The sequence below is a fragment of the Pan paniscus genome, chromosome 15, assembly GCF_029289425.2.
Source record: "Pan paniscus chromosome 15, NHGRI_mPanPan1-v2.0_pri, whole genome shotgun sequence".
In the NCBI taxonomy this organism is placed as follows: domain Eukaryota; kingdom Metazoa; phylum Chordata; class Mammalia; order Primates; family Hominidae; genus Pan; species Pan paniscus.
In genome coordinates, this window is record NC_073264.2 from 64,100,800 (window position 1) to 64,124,940 (window position 24,141).

The following is a 24,141-nucleotide window of genomic DNA, read 5'->3' on the forward strand; positions in this document are numbered from 1 at the left end:
GCCTTCCTAGACTCCTTCATGGTGAAACCCCGTCCTACTAAAAATACAAAAATTAGCCGGGCTTGTTGGCACGTGCCTGCAGTCCCAGCTACTCTGGAGGCTGAGGCAGGAGAATCACTTGAACCTGGGAGGCAGAGGTTCCAGTGAGCTGAGATCACACCACTCACTGCACTCCAGCCTGGGTGACAGAGCGAGACTCAGTCTCAAAAAAAAAAAAAAAAAGTGTGTATGTATATATACATATATATACGTGTGTGTGTGTGTGTGTGTGTATATAACAGCATTCCTACAAAGATAAATATATTAATATTACACATTCAATTTTTGTTTTTACCTAAAATTACCCTGTTTTCTTCTGCTCTTAATAGAAATTGAAACATCCTGTAGACCCGTAAAAGTGTTGTGGGGCCCTGGACACTGTGCCTACTGTGCTGACAGATGTAAGCCCTGCTCAGTAGCCTGGATTAATGCAGGTCTCCTCTAAAGATGGAATGGCATCACCCTGAGTTCAGAAAGTCTTAAACCTGGCTATATATTAGAATCATCTGGGGAAGTTTTAAAAGAATACAGTATACTTATACCTAGACTCCACCCTGGAGAATGATTACATTGGTCTTGTTTGGGTTCTCAGAGAATCTATATTTTCAAAACCTTCCCAGGTGATTACAATGTACAGCCCAAGGTAAGATATCTGTCTTACATTTCTTTAGACATTCAGGACCCAATTCTCTAGACAGTGATTTGCATATGTAAAGCCCTCCAAAAAAATGCAAGATGGGGACAAAAAGGAGGAGGAAAGGGTAGAGGAGGACAAGGAGGAGGAAGAAGAGGAAAATGGCAACAACAAAAAACAGTGCACAAAAAATAAGCTTCATCTTTTTCATATGCAAAGCACTACTAATCTTCACTCTGTTCCTGGGCTCTTTCATAAAACAGTGAGTAACAGACTCTTCATTTTCATTGTTATGTCATTTGTGCTTTTATAAGCAATAAGCCTTTGGTGGAAGGAGGATGAAATCACATTTTTTGATGTATTTTTGTACCAATACAGACACATTCTTCCTCTCTGAAGATCTGAGAGCATTGACTCTAACAAAGTCAGGCCCACTGACTGATGTGGCGGGGCGTATATATTTATCTCTACCCAACATAAAAGTGAACAAGCTAAAGGCAATCAGCAGGGTGTCAATGCATGCAGAAAATTAATTAACTACCTTTATGGAGACTGGAATCTTTGAAACTGGGGATCAGCTCCAAATTTGGGGGATCAGGTAGAATTGAGATCAAATTTATCTGTCTTTGAAAAAGTAAAAGCACCTCAAATTCCATAGCTAAACCAAATACTTGCATTGAGCAAATTACAAGAGTTTTGAGTACCACTGGAAAAACAATATTGTTATACTTATTTGGTACTTCTTTTATGTCTATCTTTGGAGATCTAAGAGCATGCGCTGCAGGTATTCAGACTAAACGTCTATCGACAATCTTGTTATTTCTGTATGCTCTCTGAAATCGACCCTAAGATCTGACAGAAAGCAGTTTTATATCAGAACCAGGTTTATGAATAAGGGATGACTGGTAAAGAAACTAACACTAATCACAGAGCAAAGAAAAAAAAACAGATGGGATGAAATAGGAATACATTTCTCAAAAATAAAAATGAGAAAATGTCAAGGGGAAAGTTTCTTTCTTTTCTGTTGATACAGTGAAAAAACAATCCTGAGTGATTCTGGGTGCTAAGGGAGAAGATTGTCTTCTCTATGGCCGCCTTTCACTTGTTGTCGCTCTGTTGTGTAACAGACAAAAGAAAAATCCTGAATCAGGTGTGGTTAAGACCCCAAAGGAATCATGACTATAAAAATTCACAATCACAGAAACAACCTCCTACATTTCAGCTTGATTTGTAGAAAGAAACAGGCAACTTTAGGCAGAAGAGGAACTAGCTCCAAAATCTAAGCATTTTTGCAAAAGAAAGTTGTATCTCATTGTCTGCTTTAAATCTTGTACTAATTGCATATTATCTTTTAAATATTGTGATTATTATTACTAGTTAATATTTAGTTATATTAATGTCTTATTTTGGTCTTCAGAAACATGTCTGCACATCAAAGGATTCATCTTTCCCCAAGCTAACAGTGCTATTTAGAGCAGAAAACCAAAAGTCTTTTTGTTAGCCATGGTCTAAGAAAAACTCCATAGTCTTCTAAATTCAGGGAACATACTTTACTTCCTAATCCCCTCCAAACCAGATTCAATATTTACGGCAAGTTAAGAAAATTACTCTGAATTGCTTCAACTCACTTTTCTGCAGCAGAGAAAACTGATAAGCGTATGGATTTTATCTTTCTCTTTTTTGGTAAAAGTTACCTGAGAATATTTTGTGAGTGCAAACGTAGTGCTCAGCATAGTTTTGGTAGCTTAATGAGCTTTTTGGCATCTTTCATACCAGTAATACAAATTATAGTTATAGAAGACATGTGAACAATAAAGCTATTAGCTGCCTCAGAGTTCTGTCCTCGTTTTTTTTCTCCTTAGTCTCAGGGTAACATCGTCTAGTCACATGACTTGAACAGCCATAACTGTGAAGATGACACTGAAGCCTACAATTCAAACTAAATATCCTTCCAGAGTGCCAGACCCATAAATCTCCCTGCTGTTCAGGCATCTCCACTAGGGCTTCCTATGGGACTCTTCAAACTTTGTATGCCCCAAACTGAACTCATGATCATTGTCCTCAAATCTTCTTTCCTTCCTCTTACATTCGTCATTTTATTAACCAACAGAACTATCTACCCTGTCATCTAAATCAAAAACATAGAATTGTCCTGGACTCAACCCCTTGTTTCACACACTATTCTAATGTATTAACAAATGTGTTCACTCTAATCTTAATGTGTCTGCAATCCACCCACTTCTGCTACCACTATCCTGCTGACAACCGTGGTCATGCTAACTTACTTACTGCTAGGACTTCCTCACTGGTTTCCCTACCTCCCCATTCTCCACAGAGCCACTAGGCCAAGCAGGAGTTTTTAATCATTTTGTGCCTTGGATCCCTATGGCAATCTGGTAAAAACTATGGACCTCTTCTTAGAATAAAGTTTTTGAATTAACACAATAAAAACATGAAATTGCAAAAGAAACCAATTAGGACCCACCTCCCTTTGAGAGGTTTTTCTGAGGCACAAAGGTCATTTTCCTGGCACATGAGACACCAACCACCACCATTTCACTATATGCCACCCTACCTTCTCCTTCCCCATATGAATTCAACTACAGTAAAGTCATACTCAACGTCACCATACTACCTCATCTCTGACCCTTTGTACATGCTGGCCTCCCTGGTAGGAATAAACTATATCCCTTCTTTACCTGACTAACTCTCACATTTTCCCTTCAGAATTCACTCAGCCCAGGTATCATCTCACTCACACAGCCTTCCCTAGGGCCCCACATTTGGGCAAATTCTCCTGCACAGGCTCCCACAGCACCCTGTCATTGCATCTTTTCACATCTTATGATCAGTTTCCTCTGCTGGATATTTAACTCCTTGAAGACAGGGCCCATTTCTTATTTAACTTTACATCCTTTGCAGAGTGCCAAACACAGAGCATACCCTGAATATGTGTTTGCTGCATATATGCATGAAGCAATGAAAGAACTCCCTATCTGATATGCTCAAAGAAAACCTTACACTCTACAGACATGACCTGGGATGTCATGAGCTACACTCCCATTTCAAAAGTTGGAGAGAATGAATAGAAATATTTGGGATTTCTATATTTCTACAAGGGAAACATAAATTATCAGCTAAGTATTTATAAGATGATAGCCAGAAATATCTGTATTAAATCATTTTAGGGAAGAAAAATGTACCAACACCACCATCTTGGGAAGCAAAGTTCGTCTCATACTTACTTCAGCTAGTCTTGAATGTTTGTGGACCACCTCTGTTTTATTCATTGGCGTGAGCTGCTGCAAAACACTTCGGCTATTTGTCAAAGCCCGTGTCAATCGGGCAAATTTCGTCCAACCTTAAAAATAAGGAAAGAAAGTCTCAGTTTTTCATACACAATGAATAAGGAATCCAACATTCTTGCTAGCATTAAAAAGATCTCAGCAACCACATAACATCCAAAATGAATGCAAAGCATCAAACAAAAGTATTTTCTTTCCTTCTGTATAGACATGCTCATATATTTGAAGTGTGGCCATAAAATAATGAGCAATTTTTATGTGTGACCTTTGTGTTTTGCCCATATCTGTGTATAGTCCCTGTAGCCAATGCAACTAGCTATCCACAAAATTCTGTGCTCCTCCTTGCATTGTATAGCTTTCTTACTGGGAAATAGCTGTCCAATCAGGAACATATTTCCCAGAATTTCTTGCATCTTAGTATGGCCTATGTCCCTGGTTCTCACCAATGGAATGCAGACAGAAGTAATGTGTGTCACTTCCATGCCGTGATTTAAGAAACAACTGTGACTTCTCCACAATTTCTCTTTCTTTCTACCAGCTGGAAGGATGCAAATGACAAGGCCCAAGGGGATAGCAAAGCTGCTGAATAACTGTGTGGGAAAATGCCATATGCCAGCCAGGATCCTTTGCCTTGGACTGTTACATGAGCAAGAAATGTGCTTCTATTGTATTAAGCCACTAAAAGTTGGGGATTTATTTGTTACAGCAGCTAGTCTTACCCTAATTATAACAGTCCTTCAATGTGTTTGTGTGCAGATATAAGAGAATAAAACTGAATTTCAACAAATCTTACTTTTTATGGTTCATTTCACACACTTCCATCTTCCTTGTAACATAGCAAAATGTTATTTATCTGTTATTAACAACTGCAGTGATACCTAAATTTATTTTTGGAATATCTAGAATTGTTAATAATGTCTTCTGAAAGAGCAGTGACTTTCGGGGGAAAGAAATGCAATTTAATGGGAAAGAATTTTCTTCTGGGGCCTCAAATTGCCAGTAATAAAATCATTAATCTCAAGGAAATGTCAATAAGAAGTGAACAAATAGAACAAAACCAGCCATACTCTCATCCTGTCTCAATTATCCTTTCCCTAGATATCTCAAAAGCTCCGATTCACTAAAAAATTTTATTAACACTATCTGATAACTTCTACACAATTACCCTTCATGAGGTCATTTATCAGGCAACTCCTTAAAACTGAAAAACTCCTGATATTCCAAAGGAATGATGACAATGATGAAATTTCAGATGATATGACAAAAAAAATTAAGGAAGAAATTCTGGAAATACACCCGCCTAATATCTGTCAAACCATAAAATGCAGGTGACATCATTCTTTACTACTATTCTTCAGGCTGATTCTAATTTAATTTAAGCTTTGTATTGCCCCACCAATTCAGGTCTATGTATCAATAACTGGATTGGAAAAGAAATAAACTGGCAGCAATTGATGGAGAGTCTTTATTTCTTCTACATTATTGAACCCCATCCTAGTAATTAGAACAAAAAAAAAGTTAGGTTTTGGGAATTGTATGCAACCCTAAGGCTTACCCTGTACAATGTGCTGTGGAAACAAAAAAAAAGGTATTAGATATGACACCAACTCTCTAAAAACTCAACATTAATGAAAAACCAACATGCAATCTCTATGACAAATTGAGACTTTTCTTTTGAATGCCAGACCTATGTGTCTAGCTAGCCACTGGACTTTTCTTACTACAGTATTCTACAGGCATCTGACAACACTCAACATGTCCAAAACTGACACCATCTTCCCCCTTTATCACCCACTCTGCCCCACTCATGCATCCCTGATCTTGTCAAATGGCCGCAAGATATTTCTAATGCCCAAATGAGAAACATGAAATTCGCCATCCTCTTTTCACTATTACCTACACACACACACATACACACACACACACTTATTTCCCAGCCTTATAGATTATAACATCAATAAATATCTCTCAAATTGCATCTCCTCTCTGCACGCCTACTATGTCAGACAACACACCATCTTTCACCCGAGTTAGGCAGCATTCCAAAACCACATCCTCATTGCTTGCAAAGTTCTTTCTAAAACACATGCCTTTTACCCTATTACCCTTTAACAGAAACCTGAAGGCCTCCAGGATAACACTGTATATCCTTGGTATACAGGTCATTTATTTTCTGATCCCGGTGATTTGCTCTGCCTCTGTCTCTTGCCACTTTCTCACACATGCTCTGCATCCCAGCCTTATTAAAATCAATAGCAAATCAAATAAAGAATAAATTCAAAACTAAAATTAAATCTACTAGGAATTCTTTGCACACCCTATGCTGTTTTGTGTTTCCATATTTTCACATGTTACAATCATTCTGCCTTCCTGGAATGTCTTTTCCCTCCCCCACCTTTCTGGCTAACACTTATTGGTAACTGCAGACTCAGTAAAAGCATTACCTTGATGCTTCTTTGATCCACCCACAAGTGAGAGGTGCTCTCCTCTGTACACGCACATCATGGGATGCATACCTCACCTGGCACTAACAACACTGATGTAATTGTTGATTGATATAATAGCCACTCTTGCTAAACTCTTGTTTATCCCTCCATTCTTAGCACTTGAAAAAGGGCCTGGCATAAAATATGCCATAAAATAAATCAATTGTATTTGTAACTTTAAAAATCAGATATAAAATAAATCTCATTTTGTTTTATTATCATTGGTTTTTAGTTTGGTTTTGCTTTGTTTGGTAAAAGTGGTGAGGGTGTCTTTGGATGACAGTAACTATATTAGTCATAGGTATATTATAATTTTACCTGGTGATAATCTGTGCACCTTACATCAATAGAATGTTATAATTGCCTTGACTATTTCTAGAAAATTCCAAGTCAATCTTTTACTTACTGAAGGCTCAGATTTCTAAAACAGGTAAAATTACAGCCCTTGGTATAACTCATTGGATTAAAAGAAAAGCCCACTTTCGTTCCCTGTGTGAAAAAAAGGTTTATCCAGAAAATATTTTGAAAAAAAAAGGGAGACATTTAGGAATAAATTAAATGATCCATAAACAAATACAAATCATCAAACGGCATGTTTTCTCTGATTTCACAGTATCATACATGAAAATAAATGTGAGAAAGGAGAAATATGACAATGAAAGCTTATTGTCATCCTCTGGTTTTCCATTTGAAGCATCATGAGCACAGACTACAACTGTGTTTCTTAAGGAGGAAGCAGTTGTTCCTAATACAAAAAAAGCTTGTTCAAACGTCTGCGTATGTGTGTACCTTAATTTACACATGAAGTCAGTGTGATCAAGGAATATTTCATCTCTTTTCTTTACCTTATTTTACTTTCTTGAGGAAAAAAATCATTTTCAAACAGTAAAAATAAAACACACACATTTTTCTCCATGAATAAAAATAGGACTATCATTGATTTAAAAAACAGAAAGAAAATGAAAGAGAAAGGTAATATTAACCCATCATTCTAAAAATGTTTTAAATCAGCATATTCTGAGTAAGACTACCCTTGAACATAGATGAAAAGGGAAGTGACTGCATCGTGCGACTTTTAGTTGCCAGATCTTATATTTTCTATCCTTGTGTATTAGTCTGTTCTCATGCTGCTATAAAGAACTGCCTGAGACTGGGTAACATATGAAGGAAAGAGGTTTAATTGACTCACAGTTCCACATGGCTGGAGAGGCCTTGGGAAACATACAATCATGGCAGAAGGGAAAGCAAACACATCCTTCTTCACATGGCGGCAGGAAGGAGAAGTGCCGAGCCAAGAGGGGAAAATCCCCTTATAAAACCATCAGATCTCAGAGAATTTACTCACTATAATAAGAACAGCATGGGGGGACCACCCCCATGATCTAATCACCTCCCATGAGGTGCCTTCCCCAATGTGGGGATTACAATTCAAACTACAATTCAAGATGAGATTTGGGTGGGGACACAGAGCCAGACCATATTACCTTGGTTGACTAACACATAGTGGGCACTAGATCTGTTTTTGTGGAATGTTTTACTGAATGGTTTTGTTTAGTGAATGAATTAATGATGATTAATGAGGAAATAAATAGGAGCACAGCATCTGCATTATATGTAAATATTTAAAATTTAAAGAAGAAAATACATTCAGTTCTTAGGTATTAGCATAGCTTATATGAAGGAAGTCTTTTGGTTGAAGAAGGTAGGAAAGGCATGGTAGGGAAGGTTAGAGAAGGAATTCTGGAAGTGTTAAGGATTATAATCTGCTTTCAGAAAGAGAACTGGGGAACTGCTGGCAGAAAAAAGAAAAAAAAGTGGTGGCAAATGTTGAACTGACTCAGACGGACCAGAAGAGAGAAATTTAGGAGAAAAGACTTGGAAAGGATTCTTTCTTCCTAGATAAATCAAAGCCAAAGGCGGTTGTAAAATTGAGTAATCGTTTATGAGTTTTGCTATCAAAATGCCCTAGAACATGGAGAATCAATGCAAAGCAAATGAATGTTTTGGTACACATTAAAATCAATGGGAGCATTCAGAGATGAGCTTTCTGAGCTACTCAGTAATCTTTTTATTTGACTCTGATTAGGGCCTTCTTGCAGTTCCAGTTCCAAAGAGTTAGCATTTTTCTCACAACACCTATGCTGTCCTTCTCTCCTTACTGTCAGCACAAACCCCTGCCAAAAATGTTATTGAAAAAAGCAGAAGCCATAAGAAACATGATAGTCTTCTTTTTAATTTATATAAAGTTATGAGGTACAAGTGCAATTTCTTTACATGTATCAATTGTATAATGGTCAGGGCTTTTAGGGTAACTGTGACCTGAATAACATATATTGTACTCATTAAGAATTTCTCATCATCCACCCTCTCCCACGCCTTCACCCTCCCAAGTCTCTGATGTCTATCATTCCACTCTCTACATCCATGTGTACACATTTTTTTAACACCCACTTATGAGTGAGATTATTTGATATTTGTCTTTCTGTGTCTGGGTTGGTTCACTTAAGATAACGGATTCCAATTCCATCCATGTTGCTGCAGAAGACATGATTTCATTCTTTTTTATGGCTGAGTAGCATCCCATTGTGCATATATGCCACATGTTCTTTATCCAGTCATCCACTGATGGATAATTAGATTGATTCTATCTTTGCAATTGTGAATAGTGCTGCAATAAACATATGAGTGCAGGTATCTTTTTTGTGTAAAGATTTATTTTCTTTTGGTACATATCCAGTAGCAGGACTGCCAGATCAAATGGTAGTTCTATTTTTAGTTGTTTGAGAAATCTCCATATTGTTTTCCATTGAGGTTGTACTAACCTACATTCCCACCAACAGTGTACAAGAGTTCCCTTTTCTCCACATCCTTACCAACATCTGCTATTTTTTGTCTTTTTAATGGCCATTCTGATTGTTGTGAGATGATATCTCATTGTAGTTTTAATTTGCATTTCTCTGATGATTAGTGATGTCAAGTATTTTTTCATATACTGTTGGCCATTTGTATGTATTCTTTTGAAAAATATCTATTCATGTCCTTTGCCCACTTTTTAATGGAGTTATTTTGTTGTTGTTGAATTGGGTGCCTTATAAATTCTAGATATTAGTCCTCTGTTGAATAAATAGTTTGCAGATACTTTCTTCCCTTCTTCAGGTCATCTGTTCACTCTGTTGGTTCTTTCTTTTGCTGTATAGAAGCTTTTAGTTTAATTAAGTTCCATATGTCTGTTTTCATTTTTGTTGCCTCAGCTTTTGAGGTCTTCGTCATGAATTCTTTGCCTACACCAATGTCCAGAAGAGTTTTTCCTAGATTTTCTCCTAGTATTTTTTATAACTTCAAGTCTTATGTTTAAGCTAATCCATCTTGAGTTGATTTTTGTATATGACAAGAGATAGGGGGGTCCTGTTTCATTCTTCTGCATATGGCAATCCAATTATCCCAGCACCAATTATTGAAAAAGGTCTCCTTTCCCCAATATATGTTCTTATTGGCTTTGTCAAAGATCAGTTGTCTGTAAATATGTGGCTTTATTTCTGGACTATCTATTCTGTTCTATTAATCAATGTCTCTATTTCTTATACCAGTACTGTGCTGTTTGGGTTAACATAGCTTTGTAATATAACTTGAAGTCAGGTAATGTGATGTCTTCAGCTTTATTCTTTTTGCTTAAGACTACTTTGGCTATTTGGGTTTTTTTTAGTTCCATATGAATTTTAGAATTATTTTTCTAATTCTGTAAAAAATGACATTGGTATTTTGATAAGAGTGGCATTGAATCTGTAGACTGCTTTGGACAAAATGGTTATAGAAATGTGACAGCCTTCAGTTCCCCTTCTCTCCCATCCACCTCCAGACTAAACCACTATGGCACCTGGTTCTTACCTGCACCCCTATCATCTCAGAGAATTGATCATTTGCTCCTTCCTGATCACACATGTTTCAATCATGTACTTTGAAGTAGATTCTAAATTTTTGCTATCACTAACAATGTCTTATACCAATCCCTTTGTGTTCCTGAACACATCTGGAATTACCTATTATTACCTATATTAGTTCATTTGATCTCCCACCAAATTGTACTGTATAAACTTTGAAAAAGTTGAGCTGCCATACTGTCTAGGTCAGAGAAAAAAGACGTATCAGCAGTTCTAACTTTTCCAAGTGATACATTTACTGATCTCACCTTTACAGAGATCTAACTGGTGTGACTGATTATTCAGCAAAGTTTGCTAATGTTACTTAGATGTGGTCGATACAGGGTAATGCAAACAGAGAGCTGAATATGAAGAGCCTAATACTTGCTCTGTAAGTTGTTCATGGCATTATGAGAACATTTGTTCTCCTAAAAGCTTAGGATGCCAGCTCCTTCTTAATAAAATATTAGTTTAGCTCTATTGGGTTGCAATTAACCCTTTGTCATGGACTGCCTAATCTTAAAAATAAAAAGAAGTCACAGAGGCAGTTAAATCAATCTACTAGACTGCAACACAAGATTCTAATCTATAAGTAAAAAGCTTAGGTAAACAATTATGCTCTTGGCCAAAGAGACTACATAGTATAATTACTCATATTTCATCTGTTGTTTCCTCTCTAAAGAAAACCATTGGCTTCCACAAGGTGAAGCTTGCTATTTTGGCTGTTATTTTTTATTCTATGGGAATTTTTTTGTCACAATTATTGGCAAGAAAGTGCCATAACTATTTGGCACAAGATATTTCACGCTGTAATTATCTTGGCAGTTTTGGAGTCTGTTTGAAAATACTGTACAGTATAAATGGGCAGAGATTTAGGCCATCTCTTTTAGAACACATATGGATAATCGACAGAATGGATTTCTTGGCTGTAATTTTCCTCTTTGTATTATTATAATGTATCAGGTACCACTGACTGATTACCTGAACAACACTATCAAGACCTCAATACCAGGAACAAAAAATAACGGGAACACTTTGCCCCCTTAAATTATTATCAGTTAGTTTATTTGGTTCAAAGCACCATAATTCTCTCCGAATGAAAGTATTCTCAACCTGTGCTTTGGTTTTGTGGGGAAAAAAGAAAGCAGGGGATTGAGGTAGTTAAACCTCAACAATAAGTCTCCACTAAGAAGGACGGGGCAGCATGGGTGCAATAGAGAGAACATGGGATTTGAAATCAGTCAGACGGTGAGCGTCAGAATCTTCAACAGTAAAATGGAGACAACAATACTAATTTTCAGAATTATAGAAATGACCAATAATGAATATAAAGTTCTTGGCATACATTAACTACTCCATCAACACTGGCTTCCTTCCCTTTCGATGGGTTTTGCAACCATCCATCATGGTATAATTCAAAGATAGTGTTGACATTACCCAGTGCCAGTAAGATCAAATATCAATTCAGAATAAAAGTTTGGTAATCATAGATTGATTACAAGGAAGAGGTACGTTCAAATTAGTTGGCTGCCATCACATGTTGTAGTTCTTTTCCCAGATATGATTCAGAAATAAAATTCAGAGTGAGTCCATTTATTTAAGTCTTTCAATCATATGTCTAAGTTTCTTGGTAAAAATATCGATACAAGTAGGAGATTAATGTTAATTCCAGTCAATTTTGGCAAATCCTCAAAGGACTTGGACCCTTGCTCCAATCACCAGGCCCCTTTTCATGTTAAGAAGGTAAAAAGTCCTTGCTCTGGGATTACATTCTGATTTTGCCGGTGTGTAGATTCACTTGTCTGTTCTGAATGCTAAAACACTATTTCTTGTATGCTGGCAGAATTTTTATCAATGAAGTATTTCTTCAAAATTTTGCAAACACCCTTGTAAACATCCTCAACTCCCAGATCTTTGAGGTCCCTGAGTCTTCTCTTATTCACTTGACCAAATTTCAACATTGGATAAACACAACTTTTCACTTACTTCTGCATCTATACCTCTTTGACTAAATATGAGTGGATTAAAACACAATATTATGCTCATAGATAACTAGTGAAATTTATGACCACTAGCCTGAAATGGACTTTTGTGCGGCTCAGAAATCCTGCTGTGTTTCTCTTGTCCACTCACTATTCCACTCTCTTAGATAACTAGTTCAGACGCACTCCACTCTTCTCACACCCTTCACCATCTTTACTCTCAGTTGATAACTGTGATTCCTGTTTTTACTGAGACAACGGGAGCAATCAAAAGAAAGCTTCCACTATATATTTACTAGTTTGCCTCCCCCACTAGAATGTGACAGAAGAGACTTTGTATCTCCAGGACTTAGAATCATGCCTGCACCATATTCCCAATTTTTGGTTGGGAAAAAAAAAATAGATAAATGTAAGACAAGGATAAAATATTCCTGTAAGAGTCCTGAACAGGCTCAGGTTAAGTAACTCTGGTGCCCAAAACTGAATCAACAGCAAGTCTACTCTACCCAAGTTCAATGATCTACACCCAAATTATTTTGATATTACGGTGTTATCATGTCATCTCACCCATTATTTCCCAAAAGTTCCATGGTTCCTTTACTTGATTTAAAAAGTTGAAAGATAGGTGCTTATGCCAATATTTTAAAACGTACTTTCCTACACTGCTAGCTTCAAGATATAGGATGCTGACTTAATGGCATAAATATTTTATTTCTATTGAATTTTTCATGTTAAATGTACAGTTCACATGAATAATAGAAAGTAGCTCCTACACACCATTCATAGTTACATTTTACAATACTTTTTCGGTAATCTGCTATGTGTTTGGAAGATACAGAGAAGTCTCAAAAGTCTATTTAAAATAAGCTCATCTACAGATTCTGGCACTGGAAAGAGACCTTTTTCTCTAATGCTTTTCACAATGGGGTCTGATTTTCCCTATAAATTCTAATTTACATGTCTATCAAACTCATAGTTAAAAAATCAAGTGGTCTGAGTTGTCTCGAGCTTTTTCAAATATCATTTTGTATAAAAATGAATTATTCATTTCAAAGAGACTGAGCCTTACAAAGAATACTGTGATTCTGATGTGGAGATGCAGATATATGGAGAAGCATTAATTTCAGAAAGAAAAGTCAACACTTCAATATCAGCACCCTTTCCCCAACTTCACTGCAAAATGTTGCCGACTTTGAGTTTCCATAAATAGATATGTAGTTACTGACACCACCACTTAGGTTCAGCCAGTCAAAACTGCTGAGAAAGTACTGTACTTTCTTTGGCCAGCTTCATCTGTGCCATGAAATCACTTAAAGTAAGTAAGAGAAAACAATAATCATGTAGTGCAAATACAAATACATATTTTTTTGAGAGGAAAAGACTATGATCAAAGCTTTTTACTCAGTCTGATTATCATTCGTGTATGAATATGTTAGGTCACAAATCAGATGCCAATTATTTCTCTTTTGTTTAAAAATATATAACTTTAAGATATAGACCATTGTTAGCTGTAGAATTTTTTCATTTTTAATTTTTGTGGGTACATAGTAGCTGTATATATTTATAGGTATATGAGATGTTTTGATACAGGCACGCAATGCATAATAGTCACATCATGGAGAATGAGGTATCCATCCTCTCAAGCATTTATCCTTTGTGTTAAAAACAATCCAATTAAACTCTTTTAGTTATGTAAAAATGAAAACAATTGACAACAGGGACATAGAGAGTAGAAGGATGGTTACAAGAGGCTGGGAAGGGTAGTTGGGGAGTAAGATGGGGAGACGGTTAATGGGTACAAGAAAAAATAGTTAGAATATTATAGGCTTTATATAGATGTTCCTTATCAAACTAGAGAAGTTCCCCTCTATTCAAACTTTACTGAGAGTTTTTATCATGAACAAGTGCTGGATTTCAGCAAGTGCTTTCTCTCTGCTGACTGGCATAATCATGACTTTTCTCATTATTTTGTGAATTACATTTTTATATGGTAGATTACAGCAATTGGTTTTTGCATGTTAAACCAGCCTTGCATAAGTGGGATAAACCCCACTTGGTTGTCATAATTCTTTTTAGATATTGTTGGATTCAATTTTTGTAGAGGATTTTGAATCTATATTCATGAAAAATATTGGTTTGGAAGGCCGAGGCAGGCGGATCACGAGGTCAGGAGATCGAGACCATCCTGGCTAACACAGTGAAACCCCGTCTCTACAAAAAATACAAAAAAAAAGTTAACCAGGCGTGGTGGTGGGCGCCTGTAGTCCCAGCTACTCAGAAGGCTGAGGCAGGAGAATGGCGTGAACCTGGGAGACGGAGCTTGCAGTGAGCCGAGATGGCACCACTGCACTCCAACCTGGGGGACAGAGCGAGACTCCGTCTCAAAAAAAAAAAAAAAATATATATATATATATGTCTGTAGTTTTCCTTTCTTGTAATGTCTTTTTCTGGTTTTGTTATATGGGTAGTGCTTGCCTCAGAATAGGTTAAGAGAGCTCCCTCTGCTTCTATTATCTGGAAAAGACTTGAACTGGTATTATTTCTTCCCTAAACGTATGGTAGAGCTTACCAATGAAACCATCTGCATCTGGTCTTTTCTTGGTTTTGGAAGATTATTAATTATTGTTAATTTTTTAAATAAATAAAGCACAAATGAAGTTTATTTTTCCTTCTGTAAGCTTTGGTAGTTTGTGTGTTTCAAGGAACTGGTCTGTTTCATCCAATTTATCAATGGCAGCTATAGAGTTGTTCACAGTAGCCCTTTACTCTGCTTGAATGTCCATGTCTTTAATTTCTGATATTGGTAATTTGTGTCTTTACCCTTTTTTCTCAGTTAGCCTGGCTACAGGTTTACTAACTTTTATGACCTGTTCAAAGAACCAGCTTTGGGTTTTTGTGATTTTCTCTAATGTTGTCCTGTTGCCTAGTTCATTGATTTCTGTTGTAAGGTTTATTATTCCTTGTCTTCAGTTTGCTTTGGTTTAAATTGTTTTTCTTTATCCAGTTTTCTAAGGTAGAATCTTAGATTATTGATTTTATGTCTTTCTTCTTTTCTAATATATGCATTTAATGTTACATATTTCCCTCTAAGCACTGCTTTTGCTGCATCTCACAAATTTGATAAATTGTATTTTCATTTTTCTTTAGTTAAAAATATTTTTCTAACATCTTAAGGCTGCTTCTTTGATTTGTTTAGAAACATGTTTCATTTCCAAATATTTCGGGATCTTCCAGATATCTTTCTATTACTCATTTCTAGTTTAATTCCACTTTGGTCTGATAACATACTTTTTAAGATTTATATTTTTTTAAATTTATTAAGGTAGTTTTATGGCCCAGAATGTGATCTCTCTGGTGAATGCTCCACTCCTTGTGAGGTGAAGAATATGTATTCTCTGGCTGTTGGATGGAGCACCATGAATTTTAAAACAAGCAAATGAGCATTAAACCTAAATATTGCCGCAATAAACATACGTGTGCATGTGTCTTTATAGCAGCATGATTTATAGTCCTTTGGGTATATACCCAGTAATGGGATGGCTGCGTCAAATGGTATTTCTAGTTCTAGATCCCTGAGGAATCGCCACACTGACTTCCACAATGGTTGAACTAGTTTACAGTCCCACCAACAGTGTAAAAGTGCTCCTATTTCTCCACATCCTCTCCAGCACCTGTTGTTTCCTGACTTTTTAATGATTGTCATTCTAACTGGTGCGAGATGGTATCTCATTGTGGTTTTGATTTGCATTTCTCTGATGGCCAGTGATGATGAGCATTTTTTCATGTGTCTTTTGGCTGCATAAATGTCTTCTTTTGAGAAGTGTCTGTTCATATACTTTGCCCACTTTTTGATGGGGTTGTTTGTTTTTTTCTTGTAAATTTGTTTGAGTTCATTGTAGATTCTGGACTATTCACAATAGCAAAGACTTGGAACCAACCCAAATGTCCAACAATGATAGACTGGATTAAGAGAATGTGGCACATATACACCACGGAATACTATGCAGCCATAAAAAATGATGAGTTTATGTCCTTTGTAGGGACATAGGTGAAATTGGAAATCATCATTCTCAGTAAACTATCGCAAGGACAAAAAACCAAACACCGCATGTTCTCACTCATAGATGGGAATTGAACAATGAGAACACATGGACACAGGAAGGGGAACATCACACTCTGGGGACTGTTGTGGGGTGGGGGGAGGGGGGAGGGATAGCATTAGGAGATATACCTAATGCTAAATGACGAGTTAATGGGTGCAGAACACCAGCATGGCACATGTATACATATGTAACTAACCTGCACATTGTGCACATGTACCCTAAAACTTAAAGTATAATAATAATTTTAAAAAGGGAAAAGAAAAAAAAAAACCCTAAATATTATTAGAAGACTGTTCAATTTAAAAGTAGTATTTATAGTTATCTTAAATTTCCCAGTTACTGAGTCTATGTGTAAAGGAACAGAGAATATGGGTCCAAATTGAATACTTTATTCAATCTTCAAAGCACAAATAAATTGCTCTCTGTCATACTTTGAATGGTTTGCACACTGTAAAAATTATCCTCTCGCTATTTGATGTTAACCAGAAACTGAGCAGACACAATATTATATATGTGAGTTCCTATGCAAGGAATAAACTTACTGTGATTTTTTCTATAATTATGATTACAGTTGGAAAGATTAAAGTTTCTATGCCAGTTTTTTAAAAAGAAGTAAGGAAAGGCGATGTTTGCCAAATGCAAAGAGGAAGACATTTTATTTTTAGTTTCCTAAGAGATTATTAAAAATAACATTTCATAAAAACTACTTCTAAGGTTATTTGAAATGCTTCATTTATATGACACCAGTTTCTAATTTAAACATAATTGGAGAGAATAAATTGGGAATAAATTACATAGAAAAGGAGGTAAAAGCACATGCCACTGACTAGTGGTTTCTATAGCAGTCTCTTTGACTATTATAGTCAATAAGACTACAGTCAGAAGGTTTGCATTTTGCCAGTCACTCTCCTGAAGACAAAATTATTCTTTCCATAATCTTGCAACATCTACTCTAGAGACTACACAACAGAATAAATAAAAACTGAAAAGTAACTTGAAAAAGTCAACTATTACAATTTTAATTCAACAAAATTCAATCAACTAACCAACTGAGCTCTAGTTAGATTTCACCCAAACCATTCCACCAATTGTTACGTTTTGGCTCTAAAGCTCACCATGGTATGAGGTGTTGAAATTCCAATCATATTGATTCAAAATTAACAATGCTCAGCCAGGTGTATGGCCCACGTCTGCAATCCCAGCACTTTGGGAGGCCAAGGCGGGGCAGATAACTTGAGCCCAAGTATTTGAAACCAGCCTGGGCAACATGGCAAAACCCTGACTCTATAAAAAATAGAAAAATTAGCCAGGTATGGTGGCGCACACCTATAGTCCCAGCTACTCAGGACGCTGAGGTTGGGGGATCACTTGAGACTGGGAGATGGAAATTACAGTGAGCTGAGATGACACCACTACACTCCAGCCCAAGCAACAGAGTGAGACCTTGACTAAAAAACAAACAAAAAAAATGCTCTATAAAATTTCTTACTCATGCTATAAGTTAACCAATCTATATTTCAACTTTGGATAGCCATGCTATTTCTATTCCAACAGTATGATTGAATAAAACAGATTCCAAGCAATGAAGCAAAAGAAAGGCCACATAGTAGAATTTTGTTTTCCAGTTCAATCAGCAGAGGTAAAATAGTAAGAAGATCTTTTAGCAACAGCCTAATTTTTCAGTGTAGGAATTCTTTTGAAAATTACCTTTTGTTGAATCATCCTCTATTGGCTGTTTGAACAACGTAATATCCTTGAAAGTACACAGGAACAAGACCACCTTTTCATGTTCATTTCTTATTGGTGCAATTTGCATATAAAACCAAACAGGGGTTCCTGTAACAGAAAGAAGTTAGGGAAAGGACATTAGAGTGTGGCACGGCCACAGCAGTGGTTTGGTCTCCTGGCTTCCTTCTTCCTTCAGCTGCCAACAGCTGTGCCAGGAATCAACACCAAAACAACAGTATATTAATTACTACAAACAATCCGTAAACCTTTAATTTTGTATCCACTACCAGTTGTTCAAATTTAATAAACACAGTATACAAGCCAAAATATCAAAATTCTAAAGTAAGGCACAGGCTGTCATTTCACAATGCAGGAACACAAAGGCAGTCTTGCTACTTAAGCAATCCCAGCAACACCTGTAGGTCTGGGTCCCTCAACCACTGCTGCTCTCACCAACTTTCTTCTGAGAGTCTTACCAATTGTGATCACTCCTACCTGCTTCTCTTGTCATGTCACTTTAACAAGTGTTTCCAATTAACTGCAACAGCCATACCTGATCTTCTAATAAGCATTCCTCTTGGAGGAACATCTAAAATACTGTTTCTATCCCAAGGCTCTCTCATCAGTCAGATAGACTTATATGATAGCTCTATGGCTTTGACAGCATCCCCACATCAGAGAGAGAGGATGTCAGCAAAACTTGATGTCCGATGTACACAGAGCTCTACCTGAAACTGTTAAGGCAGCCTGAAGAAAAATAGACGTGTCCCCAGCCTTTGAGATCCCCAGGCATCTTTTTGAGCCACTGCTTCCTACCTCCCTCACTCAAACAGCATGAAGCTGGACTCTATCACCTCGTTCTTTGAAGGATGGCTACTGCAGACTCTGCCCTCTAGGACAGAGGGTATCAAAGTATTCAAGGCTTATCATTTGGATAAGTCAGGAACTGGTATATAACAAATAAAAATATGTGAAGGCACAAGAAATGCCTTCAAAGGTGTAATTATCTGTTAGGTGATAAAACACTGAAGGGAAGGTTCCATTACAATCAAAGAGACACATTTACATTACAATCAAAGAGACACTTTTCTCATTATATTCTCTTCATGCCACAGTGCAGTAAAGCCCCTCCAAATATTCTATTTTAAGACATAAAGGTTTTTGTAAGGTTTAGGATTTGGGGAGTGAAACGTGCAGGTATTAATAGTCTGTAGGTAAGACCCTAGCCTTTTACTAGCTTCCATTGAGAACCGAATAAGAAGCACTTCTATTCCCATGGCCTAAAAAAATACAAAATAAAAAAGTCACCTAATGTCACCACAAAGGGGAATTTTTCATTTAGACAGGATGAGATAACTACCAGGCTCAAGAAGTCAGAGAATTAGAGAAAGGAGATTTCTATGGGACTATTCAGCTGTGACAATCAGGTTTTCTGCAACCCCAGGGGGCCTATGGAAGGACGTGGCCCTTTCCAAAATGATGGTAGAATGAGACAGGGACCTCAAAAATAATCACATCATCTCCCCGAGAGGCTTGTTCATTTTTTTCTGTTTTCGTATTTTACACAGCGTGACCAGGAACTGTGAGTGATGTGCACGGTTTTACAAATCACCAGACCCAGACGTTAGTGGATACATGGCCTGTAGCTATTCCAACACAGTAAGCTTGAGGCAGAAGGGTCATAAACAAAGAGAAAAGGGCACTAAAAAAATAAGTAATTTTCCAAGGTCTGTTAGAAATCTGAACAGAAAGAGATGATGTTAGATTTCATGCCTTGCTGTGAAAACCGCAACTTTTCAAATTCTGGCACAGAGTCTGGGTTCTCTTTAAAACTGCTTTAGATATGAAGGTAATTGTTTTTCAACTTTCCAAGCCACAGGGTCATATTTCCCCAAGTAGGCTGAGTATCTGCCAAGTACGTGGTGATAGATCCTTCATATTCTGGATTTGGGGTTCAGGGGGCTGGGGAGTCTGGGAGGGTTAAGTAGAGGAACCTGCTGTGGCTGAATCTCGGTGCAGTGCTCCAGCATTGATGACTTGGAGGAGCCTCGGCTGTCAGTTCTGCATTTGAGTACACAGAAAGAGCCATATATATATATAATATATATATTATATATTATATATATTATATATATTACATAATATATAATATATAATATATATTACATAATATATAATATATATAATATATAATATATAATATATATTTATATGTTTATATTTATATACATAATATATATTTATATATATATATATATATATTTTTTTTTTTTTTTTTTTTTTTTTGAGACGGAGTTTCACTCTTTGGTCCAGGCCCGACTGCAGTGGCACTATCTCGGCTCACTGCGAGCTCCACCTCCTGGGTTCACGCCATTCTCCTGCCTCAGACTCCTGAGTAGCTGGGACTACAGGCGCCCGCCACCACGCCCGGCTAATTTTTTGTATTTTTAGTAGAGACGGGGTTTCACCGTGTTAACCAGGATGGTCTCGATTTCCTGACCTCGTGATCCGCCCGCCTCGGCCTTCCAAAGTGCTGAGATTACAGGTGTCAGCCACCGCGCCCGGCCAGAAAGAGCTATTTTAAGCTCAGAGCTACCATTTCTTTCCCCACAGTAGAAACAGCCCCCTGCTAATCAGAGCACTGGACCTACAGAACAGAGGCTGCAAACTAAAATTTCAATGGTGATGCATATTCAATCAGATCCCGCAATTCCCCCATTTGCAAAATGGTGTTTAACTTAATTGCTTAAAGGACGTATTGGGAGAACTTGGCACATAGGCATTCCCAAAACAGTTTTCTGCAGACGTGAATTTTTCTACCTAACACTTTTTTTTAAATCACAAAAATATACTTTTCTCAGCTGATGTTCAAAACCTTTCAGCTATTTACAAGACTTTTTAAAAGCTGCATTTAAATAGCAAAACTCCATTATAATACATAGATAACACCTATCCTTCACTAAAGAGGAAAACAAAAGCAAAACTCAATGTAGATAGTGCACAGAAAGGAGGCACAAGTTTTAACTTACAATGCTATGGGGTATATATCCTATTGGCTATAAGCAGGCACTTATCTGCATAGAGAGTTATCTGGAAAGAACCAGATAGGCCTGAACAATGATCAGATAATAATTTCAATCCATTAACATAAGGCAAAATATCTAAACTACCTTGGAAAGACTTCTGGAAATGTAAAATTCAAGTAATTACTAAGATGATTTAAAGTAAATAAACAGAAATTCCACTAAGTTATTTTGTTGTGGTGGTTGTCATTACAGGGTCTTGCTCTGTCACCCAGGCTGGAATACAGTAGCATGATCATAGCTCACTGCAGCCTCGAACTCCTGGGCCCAAGCCATCCACCTGCCTCAGCCTCCTGAGTAGCTGGGACTATAGGCACGTGCCTCCATGCCCAGCTATTTTTTTTTTCATAGAGGCAGGGTCTTGCTATGTCACCTAGGCTTCACCTACATATTTTTTGAGAAACTCAGGAACTATGGACTTGTCTTTGGGGCTTTAAAGTCAGGCAAATGTTTGTTTATTTTGCTTAAATGTCAGAGAGTGAATGACCTTAGTTATATAGAATATTCTTAAATTATTTGCTAAACTTGGAGCACATATCTAAATTATTGAAGGCTTAACAAACCATAGGAAAATGAAGGATTTTTTGGTATACAGGTCTCCTACAAATTATCAATATGTACTTAGACTTGGCAAAAAAAGACCCAGAAAGCACCTACAGTCTGCCTTTTCTCTTGCAGAGGAGAGAGCTGACCGTTCAGAAGGGATTGTTTTCTAGGTGACAAGCTAGCTGACATTTAGCTATGACTTCAAACTGAAATTCTCTTTGGCCTTGATGTAAAATGAAAAATAAGATAAGCCATTCCTTAAGTAAAATTACTAAAAACAAATGTTTCCATTATCAAGTGCACTACTTTGAGGCAATGTCTCACACTGTTATTCCTTTGTTAGTCTACTAATAAAAAGAGAAATCGAATTTTAATTCCAAATATTCCACAGATAAAAAATGTTTCAAGTAAATGGAGAGGATAAATTATGCTCCACAAGATCCAACAGGCACTGAACATGGAACAGGCGTTTCCTGTTGAAGCGAGAATGTTTTCCAAACTTGGGAAGAATTTAGTAACCATCAATTTCCATCAAAGATAATAGTAGACTTTGCTATAATTTGCTATTAACAATAAATAAATTGACTCATCTTATGAAGTGACTGTTCGTTTCAAAAAAGAAAGAAAGAACAATTTGAGGAAACAGCAAAAAGATAAACGTAAGTTACCATGCAAATAAAGTGAATTAGAAAGGGGACTGAGTTGTTGAGTATACTTGTTGGTTTTTGTCATGTTGGTTTTTTTCCCTCCAAACTCTGATGGAAAGTCTATATCATGAGCTATTATGTCATTATATAATGCATACCTTACCACATACAAATCTCATCCCAGAGAAAGGTCACAACAATCAACACAAATTTACCAAATGTGAATGACCTGTTCTGAGAACAATGACTACTTCTACTAGGCTTTCTCACAAAAGAGTCTGAGGCTGGCAAAAGGCCATATTGGTAGAGATTCCCCTCAAGTAGCTACCACATATTCACATTGCCTATGTTCGTGTAGAAAGGTAATTGCATATATCCAGTGTTAACAATTACCGTTTTCTTTAACCATAAGAAGAAATTAATACATGCATCTGTCATTTTTAGTCATTGTCACATAATTATAGGATCTTTATTATAAGTATTAATTACAAAATATTTTGCTGCCTGATACAAAAGTCATATTTAAGATGCATCACATTTTTCTTCCATTCCTCAAAAGGTTACTTTTCATAGGTAGAATTATTTATTAATTTTATTATCTAATTTCACCAGCAACCTCTGCCCCTGCCAAGAAAAGAAGCAACAGAAGTTTTACATGCTCTCTACATTTTAGCTCCACTACGACTTACCAAACATAATATTAATAAAGAGTTGGCACATCTTATTAATAATTGAGATACCTACTGTTTTTCTTGTACAGAAGAACTTCAAAGCAGTTTGATTCGTAGTTGTCAAAAGTTTGCCTGACTTTCTCAATGGTCTTCTTGTCAGTCAATTCCCCATACATAAAACTGGGGGGGGGAAAAAACAAACAATCAATTTCACTTTTGTGTTGCCTTTCAAATGCTACAAAAATCATATAATTGTCTTTGATTAGTCAAATGTGGCTACAAAATATAATATTGCTCCTACACAGAATAGTCAAATCATGAGAGGCAGTTCTTGCTTTACACAGTTCCTGTATGCACAGATTTCAGTCACTGTGGTTTAGTTAAATAACACCAGTTCCACAGCACAGTTCAAATTTCAGTTTCCACAGTATGTTAACTGTGAGTAATTGCACAAAGTGCAAGCTTTGCTGCTTGATCTTCAGTCTGCAAATCACTGGAAAATAACAGATGCACCTTCACAACCAGTCACTGATCACATCACTTCTTTCAAAGCCTGTCAGTATTGGAAACAGCACGGCTGTTACTCAGTTCACGCACAGACAGAAAAGCATGTAGTCATATTGCCTCCTTTTCTCTCAGTGATAAACCCACATGACATTTTACAAAAATGGATAATCAAAAGCAGTAAGTAGCCAACAAAAACTAAAGTCCACCAAAGAAATGAAAAATAATAATGTTGGAAGTGGAATTCAAATTGAACATAAATGAAGTTATAAGAGAAATAGGTGACCATGGAAATGTCGATACTATTGCCATTTGGGAGACTCTAAATATGCATCCAAAAGGACTTAGTGAAGGTGAGCTCATCCATATAAATGAAGAAAGTGGTTGTGACAAAAAGGATGAAGGTTTCCCAGAGGAGGTGACACCAGTTTAAAAACAAACCAAAAAAACCCTCCTTATTAAAGGAACTCTAGTACATTGTTCACAATAGTGAAAG

At 36.8% G+C, this 24,141-nt stretch overlaps 1 protein-coding gene across 1 annotated transcript in view; it reads right to left on the bottom strand.

Moving 5' to 3' along the window:
- KCNH5 (potassium voltage-gated channel subfamily H member 5) overlaps nucleotides 1-24,141 on the bottom strand; it is a 336,154-nt gene that overhangs the window by 273,695 nt on the left and 38,318 nt on the right. Inside the window, exons 3-5 of the mRNA XM_003831625.5 lie at nucleotides 23,215-23,321; nucleotides 18,174-18,302; nucleotides 3,919-4,034 (exon numbers count right to left, since the gene is read on the bottom strand). Coding sequence (XP_003831673.1) covers nucleotides 3,919-4,034; nucleotides 18,174-18,302; nucleotides 23,215-23,321 — 352 coding nt within the window. The remainder of the gene's footprint in view (nucleotides 1-3,918; nucleotides 4,035-18,173; nucleotides 18,303-23,214; nucleotides 23,322-24,141) is intronic.